The sequence below is a fragment of the Dipodomys spectabilis genome, unplaced genomic scaffold (assembly GCF_019054845.1).
Source record: "Dipodomys spectabilis isolate Male_0828 unplaced genomic scaffold, ASM1905484v1 ptg000609l, whole genome shotgun sequence".
NCBI classification, from domain to species: Eukaryota; Metazoa; Chordata; class Mammalia; order Rodentia; family Heteromyidae; genus Dipodomys; species Dipodomys spectabilis.
Window position 1 is genome coordinate 246,730 of NW_024871286.1, and position 13,291 is coordinate 260,020.

General features: G+C 65.8%; 1 protein-coding gene across 1 annotated transcript; it reads left to right on the forward strand.

Annotated features, from left to right (window-relative positions):
- Positions 1–490: 490 nt before the first annotated feature.
- Positions 491–8,369, forward strand: Map1s (microtubule associated protein 1S). The gene is made up of 7 exons (XM_042671298.1): positions 491–608; positions 1,329–1,430; positions 2,569–2,651; positions 3,560–3,700; positions 3,987–6,186; positions 7,511–7,722; positions 7,832–8,369. Exons 1-7 carry the CDS (start codon positions 509–511, stop codon positions 7,985–7,987), a joined length of 2,994 nt encoding a protein of 997 aa, XP_042527232.1. The 5' UTR covers positions 491–508; the 3' UTR covers positions 7,988–8,369.
- Positions 8,370–13,291: the final 4,922 nt, after the last annotated feature.

Sequence of the window (13,291 nt, forward strand, 5' to 3'; positions counted from 1 at the left end):
CGGGGACATTGCCCAGACCCACGGCTCCTTCCGGTCTCCCCAGCCCATGTGAAATGGCCCCCACAGTGCTCAAGGGGTCGTGAGCTGCACTGGCACATGCAGGTGCGGAGTGCCCACACCCGGCCCGGAGGGGTTGGGGCCTGCTGTGCAGGAGGTCCTCACTCTACCCCGTCTCCACCAGAAAAAGACCTTAAAACTTTAGGGCTGAAAGGGGCGCCTCATGCCTGGCAAACTCCTACACATCCCTCAATGCCCAAGCTGCCCTGCCTGGGGAAGCTGGGAGCATCCAAGGGTCCCTGGGCTGGCAGGAACCCGGTTCCAACCCGCAGGTCATGGGTGATGCAGGGGTGGATTGATGAAGGGACGGACGCGCGGACAGATGGGTGGGGAGTGGCGTGGGGGGGAAGGGCCGCAGGGAGGGGGCTTCCGGGAGGGTCCCCGCGCTTCCGGTGCGGCCCCTTAAGGGGCGGGGCCGGCGGGTGGCGCCGGGCGTCCGGGCGGCGCGAAGATGGCGGCGGCGGAGGCGCCGAGCTCGCTGCTGCTGGTGGTGGGCGGCGAGTGCGGGGGCCGGGGGCCGCTGGCCTACGTGCTGGAGGAGCTGGAGCGAGGTCGGCCGGGGCCGGGGGCCGGGCGCGGGGCCGGGCGCGGGGTCGGGGGCCGGGCGCGGGGCCGGGCGCGGGGTCGGGGGCCGGGGGCCGGGCGCGGGGCCGGGGGCCGGGCGCGGGGTCGGGGGCCGGGCGCGGGGTCGGGGGCCGGGCGCGGGGTCGGGGGCCGGGCGCGGGGTCGGGGGTCGGGCGCGGGGCCGGGGCCGGGCGCGGGGTCGGGGGTCGGGCGCGGGGCCGGGGCCGGGCGCGGGGTCGGGGGCCGGGCGCGGGGCCGGGGCCGGGCGCGGGGTCGGGGGCCGGGCGCGGGGTCGGGGGTCGGGGGCCGGGGCGCGGGGTCGGGGCGCGGGGCCGGGCGCGGGGGCGGGGGGCGGGCCGGGGTCGGGGCCCGGGGTCGGGGCCGGGGCCGGGCGCGGGGTCGGGGGCAGAGCGCGGGGTCGGGGCGCGGGGCCGGGCGCGGGGGCGGGGGGCGGGGGGCGGGCCGGGGTCGGGGCCCGGGGTCGGGGCCGGGGGCCGGGGCCGCGGGGAGGCGCAGTCCGCCGCCGGCCGCCCCCGCCGCACGCGCCGCCGCTAATTGGGCGCCCCGGGGCCTGGCAGCCCGTGAGTCACGGCACCTGCCGGCCCACCTGCTCCTTGGCACGGCGGGGCGGGCCGGCGCGGCGTCTCCAGGCCCCCGGGGCCCCGCGCTGGGCACCGGGCTGAAGCCCCGCGGCCTCTCCCGCCCAGGTGTTCGCTCCTGGGACGTGGAGCCCGGCGTCTGCAGCCTGGACGAGCAGCTCAAGGTCTTCGTGTCCCGACACTCGGCCACCTTCTCCAGCCTCGTGAAAGGTGCGCCCCGCGCCGGGCCCACCCGCGGCGCCCCACTCCGTGCGGGGCGCCAGCCCGGCGGGGCCCGCGCTCTTCTCCCGCGGTGTGGAGGAGCCGAGCCGGGGAAGGGCCGGGCGGGGCGGCTGCGGCTGGAAGCCTGCCGGGCCCCGCAGGCGGGTTGCGGGGGGAGGGCCCCGCCGGAGGTGGCCCGGCGCGGCTAGGCCGCACTCCCGCGGGTACAGCGGGCTGAGTCACTGCCGCCCCGGGGAAGGAAGTGTCGGGTCTCTGGTCGAAGCAGGGCTGTGGCTTCCTGAGGGAAGGGAAGACCTGGAAATCCGGTCCGAGTGACCTGCGGCCGCCCGCCCCGCCCTCGGTTTCCCCACTGACAGCCGGGCCGGTGCCGCCGCGCTGGCTAGCCGGCCTTTCCCGCCCCGCCCCGCCCCGGGCCTGCGCCCCGCCCAGGGCCTGCGCTCCGCCCCCCCCAGCCCCGGGCTCCGCCCCGCCCCCAGCCTGCGCCCCGCCCCGCCCCCAGCCTGCGCCCCGCCCCGCCCCCAGCCTGCGCCCCGCCCCGCCCCCAGCCTGCACTCCGCCCCCCCCAGCCCCGGGCTCCGCCCCGCCCCCAGCCTGTGCCTCGCCCCACCTGGCTGGACTGTGCCACTCACACGTAGCCCCGCCCCCGCGAGGACACCCCATCGCAGGCCACGCCCCTGTAGTTGCCCTCCCCTTGAACGCCCACCACCGCACACTGGCCACGCCCTCGTGTCAGCACCTCCGGGGTCAGGCCACACCCTCGGCCCCTTCCCCCCAGTCCAGGCTTCCCTACAGGCCCTTCCCAGGCGGGCGGCCCCACACGGCTAGCACACGCCCTCCCGGCTGTCCACCCTTGAGTGCCGTCGGCCCTTCTCGGACTCGGGTTCCTTGTCTGTAGGATGGAGGTGACAGTGGCCCCCTCAGGGCTCCTGCTGCAGATCAGGCCCAGCCTCTGCTTACTGGCGCTTCTGAGTGAGGCCTACAGGTCGTTCGGGTTTCCAGTTCTCACCCCCACCCGCTACACCTGGTGCCCAGTGACCCCTGGGTGGGTTTCCTGGGGGTGTGGTACCCAAGGGTCACACAGAAGACAGCGTGACCCTGAGCGGTGGCTTGGCCCGGTCACCCACAGGCCAGCGGAGCCTGCACCACCGTGGAGAGACTTTGGAGACCCTGGTCCTCCTAAACCCGTCGGACCGGTCCTTGTGCGATGAGGTAGGAAGCCCCCCAGAAGCCCAGGACCTGGGCCCATGGCCCCCACCATCTCAGTGGGGTGGTCTGGGAGGGAGGGGGTCGGTGTCTTGCTTAGTGGGAGGCTGGCCAGACCCTGTGATGCTATCTTGAGTTCCCTTCCTCAGAGTCTGACTTACCTGGGCCACTATAGCAGGTCTCCTAGCTTGTGCTCTTTTCTCTGAATTTCGCATCTGATGGGTGTACAGGACAGAGCCCCGGGACACCCTAATAGAGACCCTTATTTGTCAGTCAGGCTTGAGTTCAGGGCCTGACACTGTCCCTGAGGTTTTTTGCTCATGTGCTCTACCGTTTTGAGCTACAGCAACCATTTCTGATTTTCTGGTGGTTCATGGGAGGTAAGAGTCTCATGGACATTCTGGCCTGGTCTGGCTTTGAACTGTGATCTTCGTATCTCAATCTCCTGAGTAGCTAGGCATTAGCCACTGGCTTCTGGCCTGTAGAACCCTTCTTTACACATGGATTCCATAGGTCAGAGATGCTTTCTTTGGAGTGAGGCGTTGTAGTGTGATGACCTCTGTAGAGTGACCCCTTTAACCCAGCACTGGAAGGATGGAGGCAGGAGAATGGAAAGTGCCTATGAGACCGAGGAGAACCTAAACAGTGAAGTTTCTTTCCGGTGGGGTGGAGCTCTCGGGTGAGACCTGTGATGGGAGGGCTGGGCTCCAGAAAAAAGAGGACTTGGGAGGCCCGAAACCATCAAGAGGGCTTCCCGGAGAAGGAGGTGTTGGAGCAGGACAGGTAGGAGGAGAAAGACTCTGCCAAGGCACGGGGCCCTGCAGGGAGCCCAGGGCCGCCCTGCTGGCGGGGTGCAGGGGGCGTCACGGGATGGTGGGCTGGCGCCTTGTAGCAGAGGACTCTGCTGTCCCCAGCTCCGGAACCTCCTGCTGGACCCGGCTCCTCACAAGCTGCTGGTGCTGGCCGGACCCTGCCTGGAGGACACCGGGGACCTGCTGCTTCAGACGGGGGGCTTTTCCCCCCATCACTTTCTCCAGGTCCTGGGGGACAGAGAGGTAAGCTGGTGTCTTGCTGCCCTCCTCCAGTGAGTCCTGGTACCTCATGTCTGGCAGCGGGATGGGAGGCAGGTCCTTCCGACGTCACTGGGTCTGGGTGTGGGCAGCGGTGGAGGCACCGGCCTTGTCCCCTGTGGGAGCTCACAGGGGTGGAGGGAGGTGAGCCCCAAGCCCAGGGTCCTGGGGCACTGGGGGACAGAGGAGGAGGTGGGAACCTCGGCAGTGGCTTGTCCAAGGACTTCATGGCCAGGTCTGGTCAGGGTGCTGCCCACTCGCCGATCTGCAGGTCCTGGATGCCCTGGCGGCCTCCCCCACGACCTCAGGCGCGCCCTCCCTCACCATTACCTGCCCCACCTTCGGGGACTGGGCACAGCTGGCACCGGAGCTGCCGGGCCTGCGGCTCCGGCTGAACCCGCCGGCGCGGCTGCCGGCATCCGAGGGCCTGCGCGAGTTCCTGGAGTACCTGGCCGAGTCCCTGGAGCCGCCGTCCCCCTTCGACCTGCTGGAGCCCCCGTCCTTCGGGGGCTTCCTGCGGCTCACGGCGCCCTGCTGCTATGTCTTCCCTGGGGGGCTTGGGGACGCCGCCTTCTTCGCCGTCAACGGCTTCACCGTGCTGGTCAACGGCGGCTCGAACCCCAAGTCCAGCTTCTGGAAGCTGGTGAGGCACCTGGACCGAGTGGACGCCGTGCTGGTGACGCACGCGGGTGCCGACAGCCTCCCGGGGCTCAACAGCCTGCTGCGGCGCAAGGTGGCGGAGCGCGGGGAGGCGGCGGGCGCCGAGCCCGGGGAGCCCGCGGAGCCCGGGGAGCCGGGGGCCGCCTGGCGGGACCGGCTGCGCCGCCTGGTGTCGCCCGCGCTGGGCGTCGTCTTCCTCAACGCCCGGGAGGCGGCGTCGCGGCTGAAGCGCGGCCAGGACGAGGCGGCGCTGGCGCTCGGGCTGCTGGCCCAGCTGGGCATTGCGCCGCTGCCGCTGCGCCGCGGGCCACAGCCCGCCAAGCCCACCGTGCTCTTCCGCAAGATGGGCGTGGGCCGCCTGGACCTGTACGTGCTGCACCCGCCCGAGGCGGGCGACGCGGACGGCGCGGGCTCCGTGTGCGCCCTGCTCGTGTGGCTCCCCGCCGGCCCCACCGAGAAGGTGGTGCGGGTGCTGTTCCCAGGCCGCACGCCGCCCGCTCGCCTCCTGGACGGCCTGCTGGGCCTGCAGCACCTGGCCTTCCTGCGGGAGCCGGTGGTCACGCCGCGGGACCTGGAGGCCCCGGCGCGGGCCGACAGCAGGGAGAGCCTGGGCTCGCGCGACAAGCTGCGCCCTGCGGGCCCCGCACCCGCCAGGCCAGGCCCTGAGCGCCCCGCGCCCCCGCGGAAGGAGCCCGCCCGGGCCGAGGCCCCCCGCCGGACCGAGAAGGATGCCAGGCTGCTCCGGGAGGCGAAGAAGGACCCCAGGCCGAGCACGCCCCGCAGCCAGCCCCGCGCCCCCGCCGGCCCGCCCGGCCCCAAGAGGGCGGCCGCGGCCCCCAGACCCCTCCGGGCGTCAGGCGCGCCCCCGCCCCGGCCTGTGCAGAACGGGCCCCTCAGCCCCCCAGGCCCGGCGCACCAGGAGCCCGGGCTGCCCGGCGCCCGCAGTGCCTCCCCCACCTCGACCCCGCCGCCGCCGCACTCCGGCCCCGAGGGCTGCGCAGAGGCGCCGACCCCGGAGCGAGTCCCGGCCCCCGGCCCCGAGCGCCCGCGCTCGCCGCCCGGCGGCCGCCTGTCCCTGAGCCCCCTGCGCGGCGGGGACGCCTCGCCCACGGGCACCACGCCCTCGCTGCCCGCCGAGGTGGGCTCCCCGCACTCCACCGAGGTGGACGAGTCCCTGTCCGCCTCTTTCGAACAGGCGCTGCCGCCGGGTGACGCGGGCCCGGGCCTCACGCTGCGGCCCCGCGCCCGCCGCTCTGCGTCTCCGCACGATGTGGACCTGTGCCTGGTGTCGCCCTGCGAGTTCGAGCACCGCAGGGCCGCGCCAGCCGCCGCGCCCGCCTCCCCGGGCAGCTCGGATGGCAGCAGCCGCTCCCAGGAGCGCGCGGGCCCCGGGGAGACGCCGCCCACCTCGGTCAGCGAGTCGCTGCCCACGCTGTCCGACTCCGACCCGCCGCCCGCCGCGCCCGGGCCCGACTCGGACGACGACACCCGCGGCTGCGCAGGCCTGGGCCGCGACCCGCCGCCGGAGCCGCCGCGCGTGCCACTGCCGCTGGCCGGCCCCGCGGGCACCTGCATGGCTGACCCCGCGCAGCCCGCGCAGCCCCGCGCCCGCCGGGGCCAGGCGCGGCCCTCCACCGCCCCCGCCGCTCCCAGGGCCACCCCCTCCGCCGGCCCCAGAGCCAAGGCGCCCACCGGGGCCGACCGCGCCAGCCGGCCGCCCAGCGCTCGCGGCGAGCCTGGCGACAGAGCTGCGCGCGCGCCCCTGAGCAGGAAGCCCTCCGCCCCGAAGACAGCCTCCAGGGGCCCGGCGGGTGAGTACGGGCGGGCTGGGCGAGTGAGCTCCCAACGGGAGCCAAGTCCACAGCCCCGGGCTCTGGGTGTTCTTCAGGGGGACGCACGCTGGCGCGGCCTGCGCCCGCCCTGAGCCCCTCCCTCCCGGGTGTACCGGGCGCTGGGATGCAGGTGCCAACTGCCAGGCCCGGCTCTGGAGCCGAGCCTCCAACCGGACCTTCGCGCGCCCATACCTAGGAGGCAGGAAGTGGAGGATTAGCTCGGGCAGAAAGGCCCTGGGGCTCCCTCTCTAAGCAGCAAAAACGCCCACCAGAGGCATGTCTCAGGTGCACAGCACCAGCCTTGAGCTGGAGGCTTGGTGAGAGTCCAGGCCCTGAGCTCGACCTCAAGAACCTCACCTCCAGGGCTTTTCTCTGCTGGAGGAGTCTGTGTGCTGAACCTCCCTCCGCCTTCATCCCTCCTCTGCCCTGACCCCCACCCCTCCACCCCCACCCCCCTGCCCTCACCCCCCCCCTTTCTGGCCACCTCTACACGTTCATCTCTCCAGTACACGCAGGTCTGTGCATACTTCGTGTGTCTCCATGTGGCCTTAGACGTCCCTGCTCTAGAGCGTTCTTTGGCTGCAGGTCCTGGCCCTGCGCCCTCTGCTTCTGCGGCCGAGGGTGCTCGCACTGGAGCCAGGCCTCGAGCCTGGCGTTACCGGCTGGCTGGGCCAGCGTTGGTTCCCTCGTGGGCTGTGGGCGCGAGGCGACACGGCCCGCCTCCGGCTATCGGTCCGTCCGGGCCTGGCGGACTTCCTGCCTGGGCTGGCCTTCGGCTCGGGGCTGGGGTCCCATGCGTGGCCAGGGCTCCTGAAGGGAGCGGGGCCGGTGCTCTGTGCAGCCCCGCGCCGGGGTGGCCGGCAGGGGTCAAGCTGAGTTCGCGCACGGTGCGGGGCGCGCAGGACGGTGCACGCCCGGCCCGGCCCCGCCGGCAGGTGGGCAGGGTCATCGGTCTCGGATGGGCTGGGCGGGGGCTGAGGTGGTGCTGGGGTCCTCGCTCGGTTCTGCCCAGCCTCCATCAGCCCGATTCCTGCGGGACCACAGCCCGCTGACAGCTGGAACGGGTGTGTGGGGGAGGAACGGGACGCCACGCCCTCCGTTGACCACGCCCTCCACTGGCCACACCCCTGGCGGCCACGCCCTCCACTAGCCACACCCCTGGCGGCCACGCCCTCCACTGGCCACACCCCTGACGACCACGTCCCAGGGGTGGCAGCGAGCCTGGGGGGGGGTGGATTGGGATCCCCCCACGGCCCAGCCAGGCCCAGGCCCACTGGGTCTGACCCGCGCCTCCCTCCCGCAGGTGCCCCGCGGCCCGCGCCCACCCCGGTGTACCTGGACCTGGCCTACCTGCCGGGCGGTGCGGGCGCGTGCCAGGCAGACGCGGAGTTCTTCTTGCGCGTGCGCGCGCTCTGCTACGTCATCAGCGGCCAGGACCGGCGGCGCGAGGAGGGGCTGCGCGCCGTGCTGGACGCGCTGCTGGCCGGCAAGCAGCTCTGGGACCGCGACCTGCAGGTGCGCTGGGGGCGGGGCAGGGGGCGGGGCCCGGGGCGGAGGAGGGGGGAGCCCCCGCCCTGCCGGCCCTGCCGGGGCCGCTGCCCACCGCAGCCCGCTGTCTCCACAGGTGACCCTGATCCCCACCTTCGACTCCGCCACCATGCACCGGTGGTATGAGGAGACGCACGTCCGGCACCAGGCGCTGGGCGTCACGGTGCTGGGCAGCAACAGCATGGTGTCGATGCAGGACGAGGCCTTCCCCGCCTGCAAGGTGGAGTTCTAGCGGCCGCCCCAGAGCCGCAAAATAAACAGGCCCGCCCTGTGTCCCGCGTCCTCCGTGGATCTCTGCGCGGTGTGGAGCAGGTGCGGGCTGGGTGGCGGCCGCTGCCTCGCGGCCCGGCCTGTCTGGGAGCCCAGGGTCCCAGAGCCCAGACCGAGGCCCGGGCAGAGCGTCCTCCGTCAGGGCCTCTGCGCCTGCGTGGTTGGAGATGAGAATCTAAAGGACTTTTCTGTCCAGCCCGGCTTTGAACCTCAACTTCCTTAGTAGCTTCAGTCACAAGTGTGAGCCACCAGTGCCTGGCCCCAAATCCTCTTTAAGCAAGAGGCGCTCAGTGCTTTTCCAACCTAGTTTGTGGACAGATTTTCTGTAAATGCTTTACACTGTTGGTCTTTAAGTCCTTGTTTTTCTTTGGGGTCTGTCATTCCCTGTCCCCCAAGTGCTAGAATGGAGCCCAGGCTGCCCGTGCTCTGGGAAAGTTCGCCATCCAGCCTTTGATTGGTGAAAGAAAAAAACTGATAAATTCTCTGTGCCTTTCATGGGCAGATTCCCCCTTGGGGATTCCCAGGGTGAGGGCCTAGTAAGAAATGTCGCCAGTGTCAGGTCCAACTGCAGCTGGGACAGTCCTCCCGCCCTGTCCTCTGAGCGCATCTGCCTTGCTAGGGGGAGATCATCTGTCCCAGCGCAGGGCAGGGATGTGGTGGGAAAGCCTGGAGCCCCCAAGGGAACAGTCTAGACAGTGAAGTGTGGCACCTGGGGTCTGCACCATGGTGGCCAGGCTCTGCCACCTCTGGGCTGTGACAGCTGGGCTCCATGGCTGGGCTGTGACGGCCGGACTTTGTATCTGCACATGAATGGTTCTAGCCCGCAGCTGCACGAACCATGCATCCTTCAGTGGTGGATCAGATTTCTGTCAATGTGAGGACATACTTAGGGTGTGGGTGTTTTCATGGGTCAACCTGGCCTGCGTTGGGAGCTCAGCTGGCCTCGTGGCTTTGGGCCTGGGGTGAGACAGGACATTTGGCCAAGGAAGCATGAAAAAGCTGGGCACCAGTGGCTCATACCTATAATCCTCGCTACTCAGTTGAGCTCTGAGGATTGGAGTTCAAAGCCAGCCTAGACAAGAAAGTGTGAGACTCCAAGAAACTACTAAAAGCTGGAAGTGGAGCTGTGGTTCAAGTGGTCAAAATCTTGGACAGGGAAGTGGTGCTGTGGCTCAAGCAGTAGAGCGCTCGCCTTGAGCTGAAGAGCTACAGGAACAGCGCCCAGGCCCAGAGTTCAAGCCACATGACCGACAAAAAAAAAATCTTGGACAGCATCCAGGCCCTGATTTCAAGCCCCAGGACTACCAGGGCCTGCACTTTCCTCATAGCCATGCCCACAGTTATATCACTTTCCCATTGTGCCACAGGCCACTGCAAGAGCCTTCAAGCAGTCCCCAGCACCCTTGTCACTTCCAGTCACTTAAGGTGAGAGCGAGGCAGGATGGGGCAGGCTGGGTATGGTGGGCAAACCTGCAGCCGCTGCAGTGTCCGGGACCAGCTGCGACAGGAGAAGCTCACATTTGAGGCCATCCTGGGATATTTACCATGATCTTGTCTCAAAACAACCCAAAGGAAAACTAAGGGCTGAGATTTAAACACGGGATAGGTTTAACAAGGGACTTGGGAAAGCTGGACGGAAAACTGGTGCGTTACAAGATAAAGCTTCATAAGATTGCCCAAACATGGGGGGGGGGGGGAACCAGAAGAGGTAGAAAAGCATAGAAGTTCCAAGGCCAGCCTGAGTTACAGCAAGATAGCTCAGGGACAGCACAGGCCCTGAGTTCAACTGGTAAACACATGCAAAACACGCAAAGGAAATAAGGCAGTGCAGGATGGGAAATAGGAATAAAGATAGGACTACTGAAAGAAGATCGAATTGAAATTGCAGAAATGAAGAGCTCAGTGGCCCAAATTCAAACCTCTGGAAAGCCTACATCATAGAACAGGAGCAACTAAAGCCATGCACCTGTGGCTCACGCCTGTAATCCTAGCTATTCAGGAGGCTGAGATCTAAGGATCTCAGTTTAAAGCCAGCCCGGGCAGGAAAGTCCATGAAACTCATCTCCAATAAACCACCAGGAAAACTAGAAGTGGCACTGTAGCTCAAGTGGTAGAGTGCTTAGTCTTTAGCTGAAGAGCTCAGGGACAGTACCCAGGCCCAGAGTTCAAGCCTCACGACCGACAAAAAAAGAAAAGGAGCAACTGAAAGTGCATTGGAGGCTGCAGATAGATACAGCAGAGATGCAGCCTCACGGTGACACTGAAAAACACTAACGGAATTCACAAAACCTCTAGGACACCATCAAATAACTTAGTCCTGCAAACCTTGGGCTTAGAAGAAGACGGTATTGGGGCTGGGAAGGTGGCTCAGTGGTAGAGCGCTTGCCTTGCATGCCTGAGGCCCTGGGTTCGATTCCTCAGCACCACATGAGCAAAAATAAAAAAGCTGAGAGTGGTGCTGTGGCTCAAGTGGTAGAGCGCTAGCCTTGAGCTGAAGAGCTGAGGGACAGCGCCCAGGCCCAGAAGTTCAGGTCCCATGGCCGGACCCCAAAAAAAAAAAAAAAGACGCTATAAACAAAAAGAATAGGTAACTCAACAATAGAAAATGTCTCATCCCAGTGGAGGGAGCTATAACTGCACAAAACAAAATGCTCTAGGAGCTAGGAAGGTGGCTCAGTGGTAGAGTGCTTGCCTTGCATGCATGAGGCCCTGGGTTCGATTTCTCAGCACCACATACACAGAAAAAGCCAGAAGTGTCGCTGTGGCTCCAGTGGTAGAGTGCTAGCCTTGAGCTGAAGAGCTGAGGGACAGCACCCAGGCCCAGAGTTCAAACCCCAGGACTGGCAAGAAGAAATGCTCTAGTTCCATAGTGAACAGCACTACAGAATACAGAAAGAATCCTGCACACTGCACACACACACACGCCAGCAGCCTGGCGCTGCTCTCTAATGTGCTGTACTCCAGACACTGCCAGAGGCAGAGGGATTCCCGATTCCCAGGCCACCCTGGACTACACAGACCCTGTTAAAATTACATTCAAGAAGCCATGAGTGGGCCGGGCACCGGTAGCTCACGCTTGGCATCCCAGCGACTCAGGAGGCTGAGATCTGAAGATTGCGGTTCAAAGCCAGCCTGGGCAGCAAAGTCTGTGAGACTCTAATCTCCAGTAAACCACCAGAAAACCAGAAGTGGTGCTGTGGCTCAAGTGGTAGAGCTGAGGGACAGCGCCCAGGCCCAGAGTTCAAGCCCCACGACCGAAAGAAAAAAAAAAAAAAAGCCAGGAGTGGGGTTTGACCTGCCCCGATCAAGGCCATGAGCTGGGATTGCCCTGGCTCTGTCGGAGAGCTGTTTGGGTCTGCGTGCTCTGCTCTGCTTTCTCCATAGCTCCCTGCCTATCCCCCGGTTCCCAGACAAGGCTGGCCGAGGGGAGGAGCGGGACCAGCATGAGTATAAGAGACACACCGCGCCCTGGAGTCAGCACTCCTGCGTCCACTCTGGTGACGGCAGGTGGGCAGCCCTCCTTGAGCAGATCTGAGGTCAGGAGCAGCACCTGGGACTCGGCTCACACCGACCCTGCCTCCACACCTCCATGCAGGGCTGCAAATGGCCTGTGGTCCCCACTACCAGTGCCAGCCAGTGACTGGGGATTTTCAGCCTGCTTTTAAACTTATTCATATGTGCCAGGTTATGTTTTGATGTGTGTGCAAATAGTGTAATGTCTTCATATTTTCTGTGTGTGTGCATGTGTTGGCCCTGGGGCTTGAACTCAGGGCCTGGGCGCTGTCCCTGAGTTTTGGTGCTGGCTCTCCACAACTTGAGCCACAACTCAGTTTCCAAGATTTTGGTAATTCAACATTCTCAAGGGCTTTCCTGCCCAGGCCACCTTCAAACTGAGATCCTCAGTGCTTAGCCTCCTGAGTAACTGGGATTACAGGTATGAGCCACCTGATCTGTGTTTCTGTTCTTTCTGAGGCAGTGCCTGTGTGTGAGCAGGGACTGGCTCTGGGTCTTGCTGCAGCCTCCTGAGGCCTGGGCCCCAGCCAGCTTTGGTTTAACTGAGGCATCCCAGCATCTTCTCCACCAGGACCCGGGCCCTAGAAGCGACAGGACTCAGTGCTGTCCTTGCAGCAAGGAGAAGCCCGAGGTGGAGGCTGCCTCCTGCGAGGCCCTAGGACAGAGGAGAAACATGGGGGTGGGGGTGTGTGAATAAAGCGTAGGCTTCTCTTGGTGGTAAGGTCTCAATGGTGGCTCAGTAACATTGGCAAATGAGCCACACAGAGGATTTCTCCACAACTAGCAAAGAGGAAGTTGGGAGGAACAGATCTCAGGTTGGCCTGGGTAAAAAGCTAAAGAGACCCTAGCCCAACCAGCAAGTAAGGTGTGGTGAATCAGGTCTGTTATCCCAGTTAAATAGGATTTTTCTTGGCCTGAGCCAACGGTTGGACTCTAGTTAAAAGCAAAACACAGCACAAAGGGCTGGGGTCCAGCTTAGTGGTAGAGCTTACCAAGCACAAGGCCCCGAGTTCAAACCCTGGTATGCCTTCTCCCTCACATAGCCCTCTCTCCTAGGGATCCTCAGTGATTTTAAAGCTGAAGCTGGTCTAAAACACCGAAGTGTGCAGTTGTCATGGGTAACAAGGCCCCGCTGGCCTGCGGAGGCAGGAGGAAGGCAGCTGTCCAGGTGGACCGGTAGGCTAAGTCATTTAATGAGCACCTGGGAGGGGGGTCCCTCAAAACTGCCATGTAGAGTCGGGTGGAGCTCAATGATACAGCCCCAGCCCAGCGGAGCCGTCTGCAGCAACGACACCATGTCTGTGTCCATGGGACAGCAAGCCTGCTGTGTGACCCCAAAGTAGGGTCTTACCCCTCTGAGCTTCGCTCTTCCTGAGATCAATATCGTCCCCCCATAGCCCGTCGCTGGAGGATGGGGGGGAAGACCCAGTGAGCCTTCCTCAGTGACTGGGACACAGTAGGCACACAGTGAATGCTGGTTGACCCCTTCCCTGTAGGTCTCAGGTGACAGGAGCGGTGCCTGTCTCTTTAAATTATGCAAATTAATTGCAGGTGGCGGGGGGGGGGGGGGGGGGGAGGGTGGGCGATGGTGGAGTGAAAGAGCAGGATTATAAAAAGGTGGGGGGGGGCTTCTCCGGCTCAGCCAATCAGAGCACGAGATTGGTGAAGCGGCTGTCTAGATGGTCCAACGGTGGGCGGTGCCGACTCAGAGCCCGCCCTCGCAGCGTCGTCGCGGGGCGGGGCTTACTAGGCC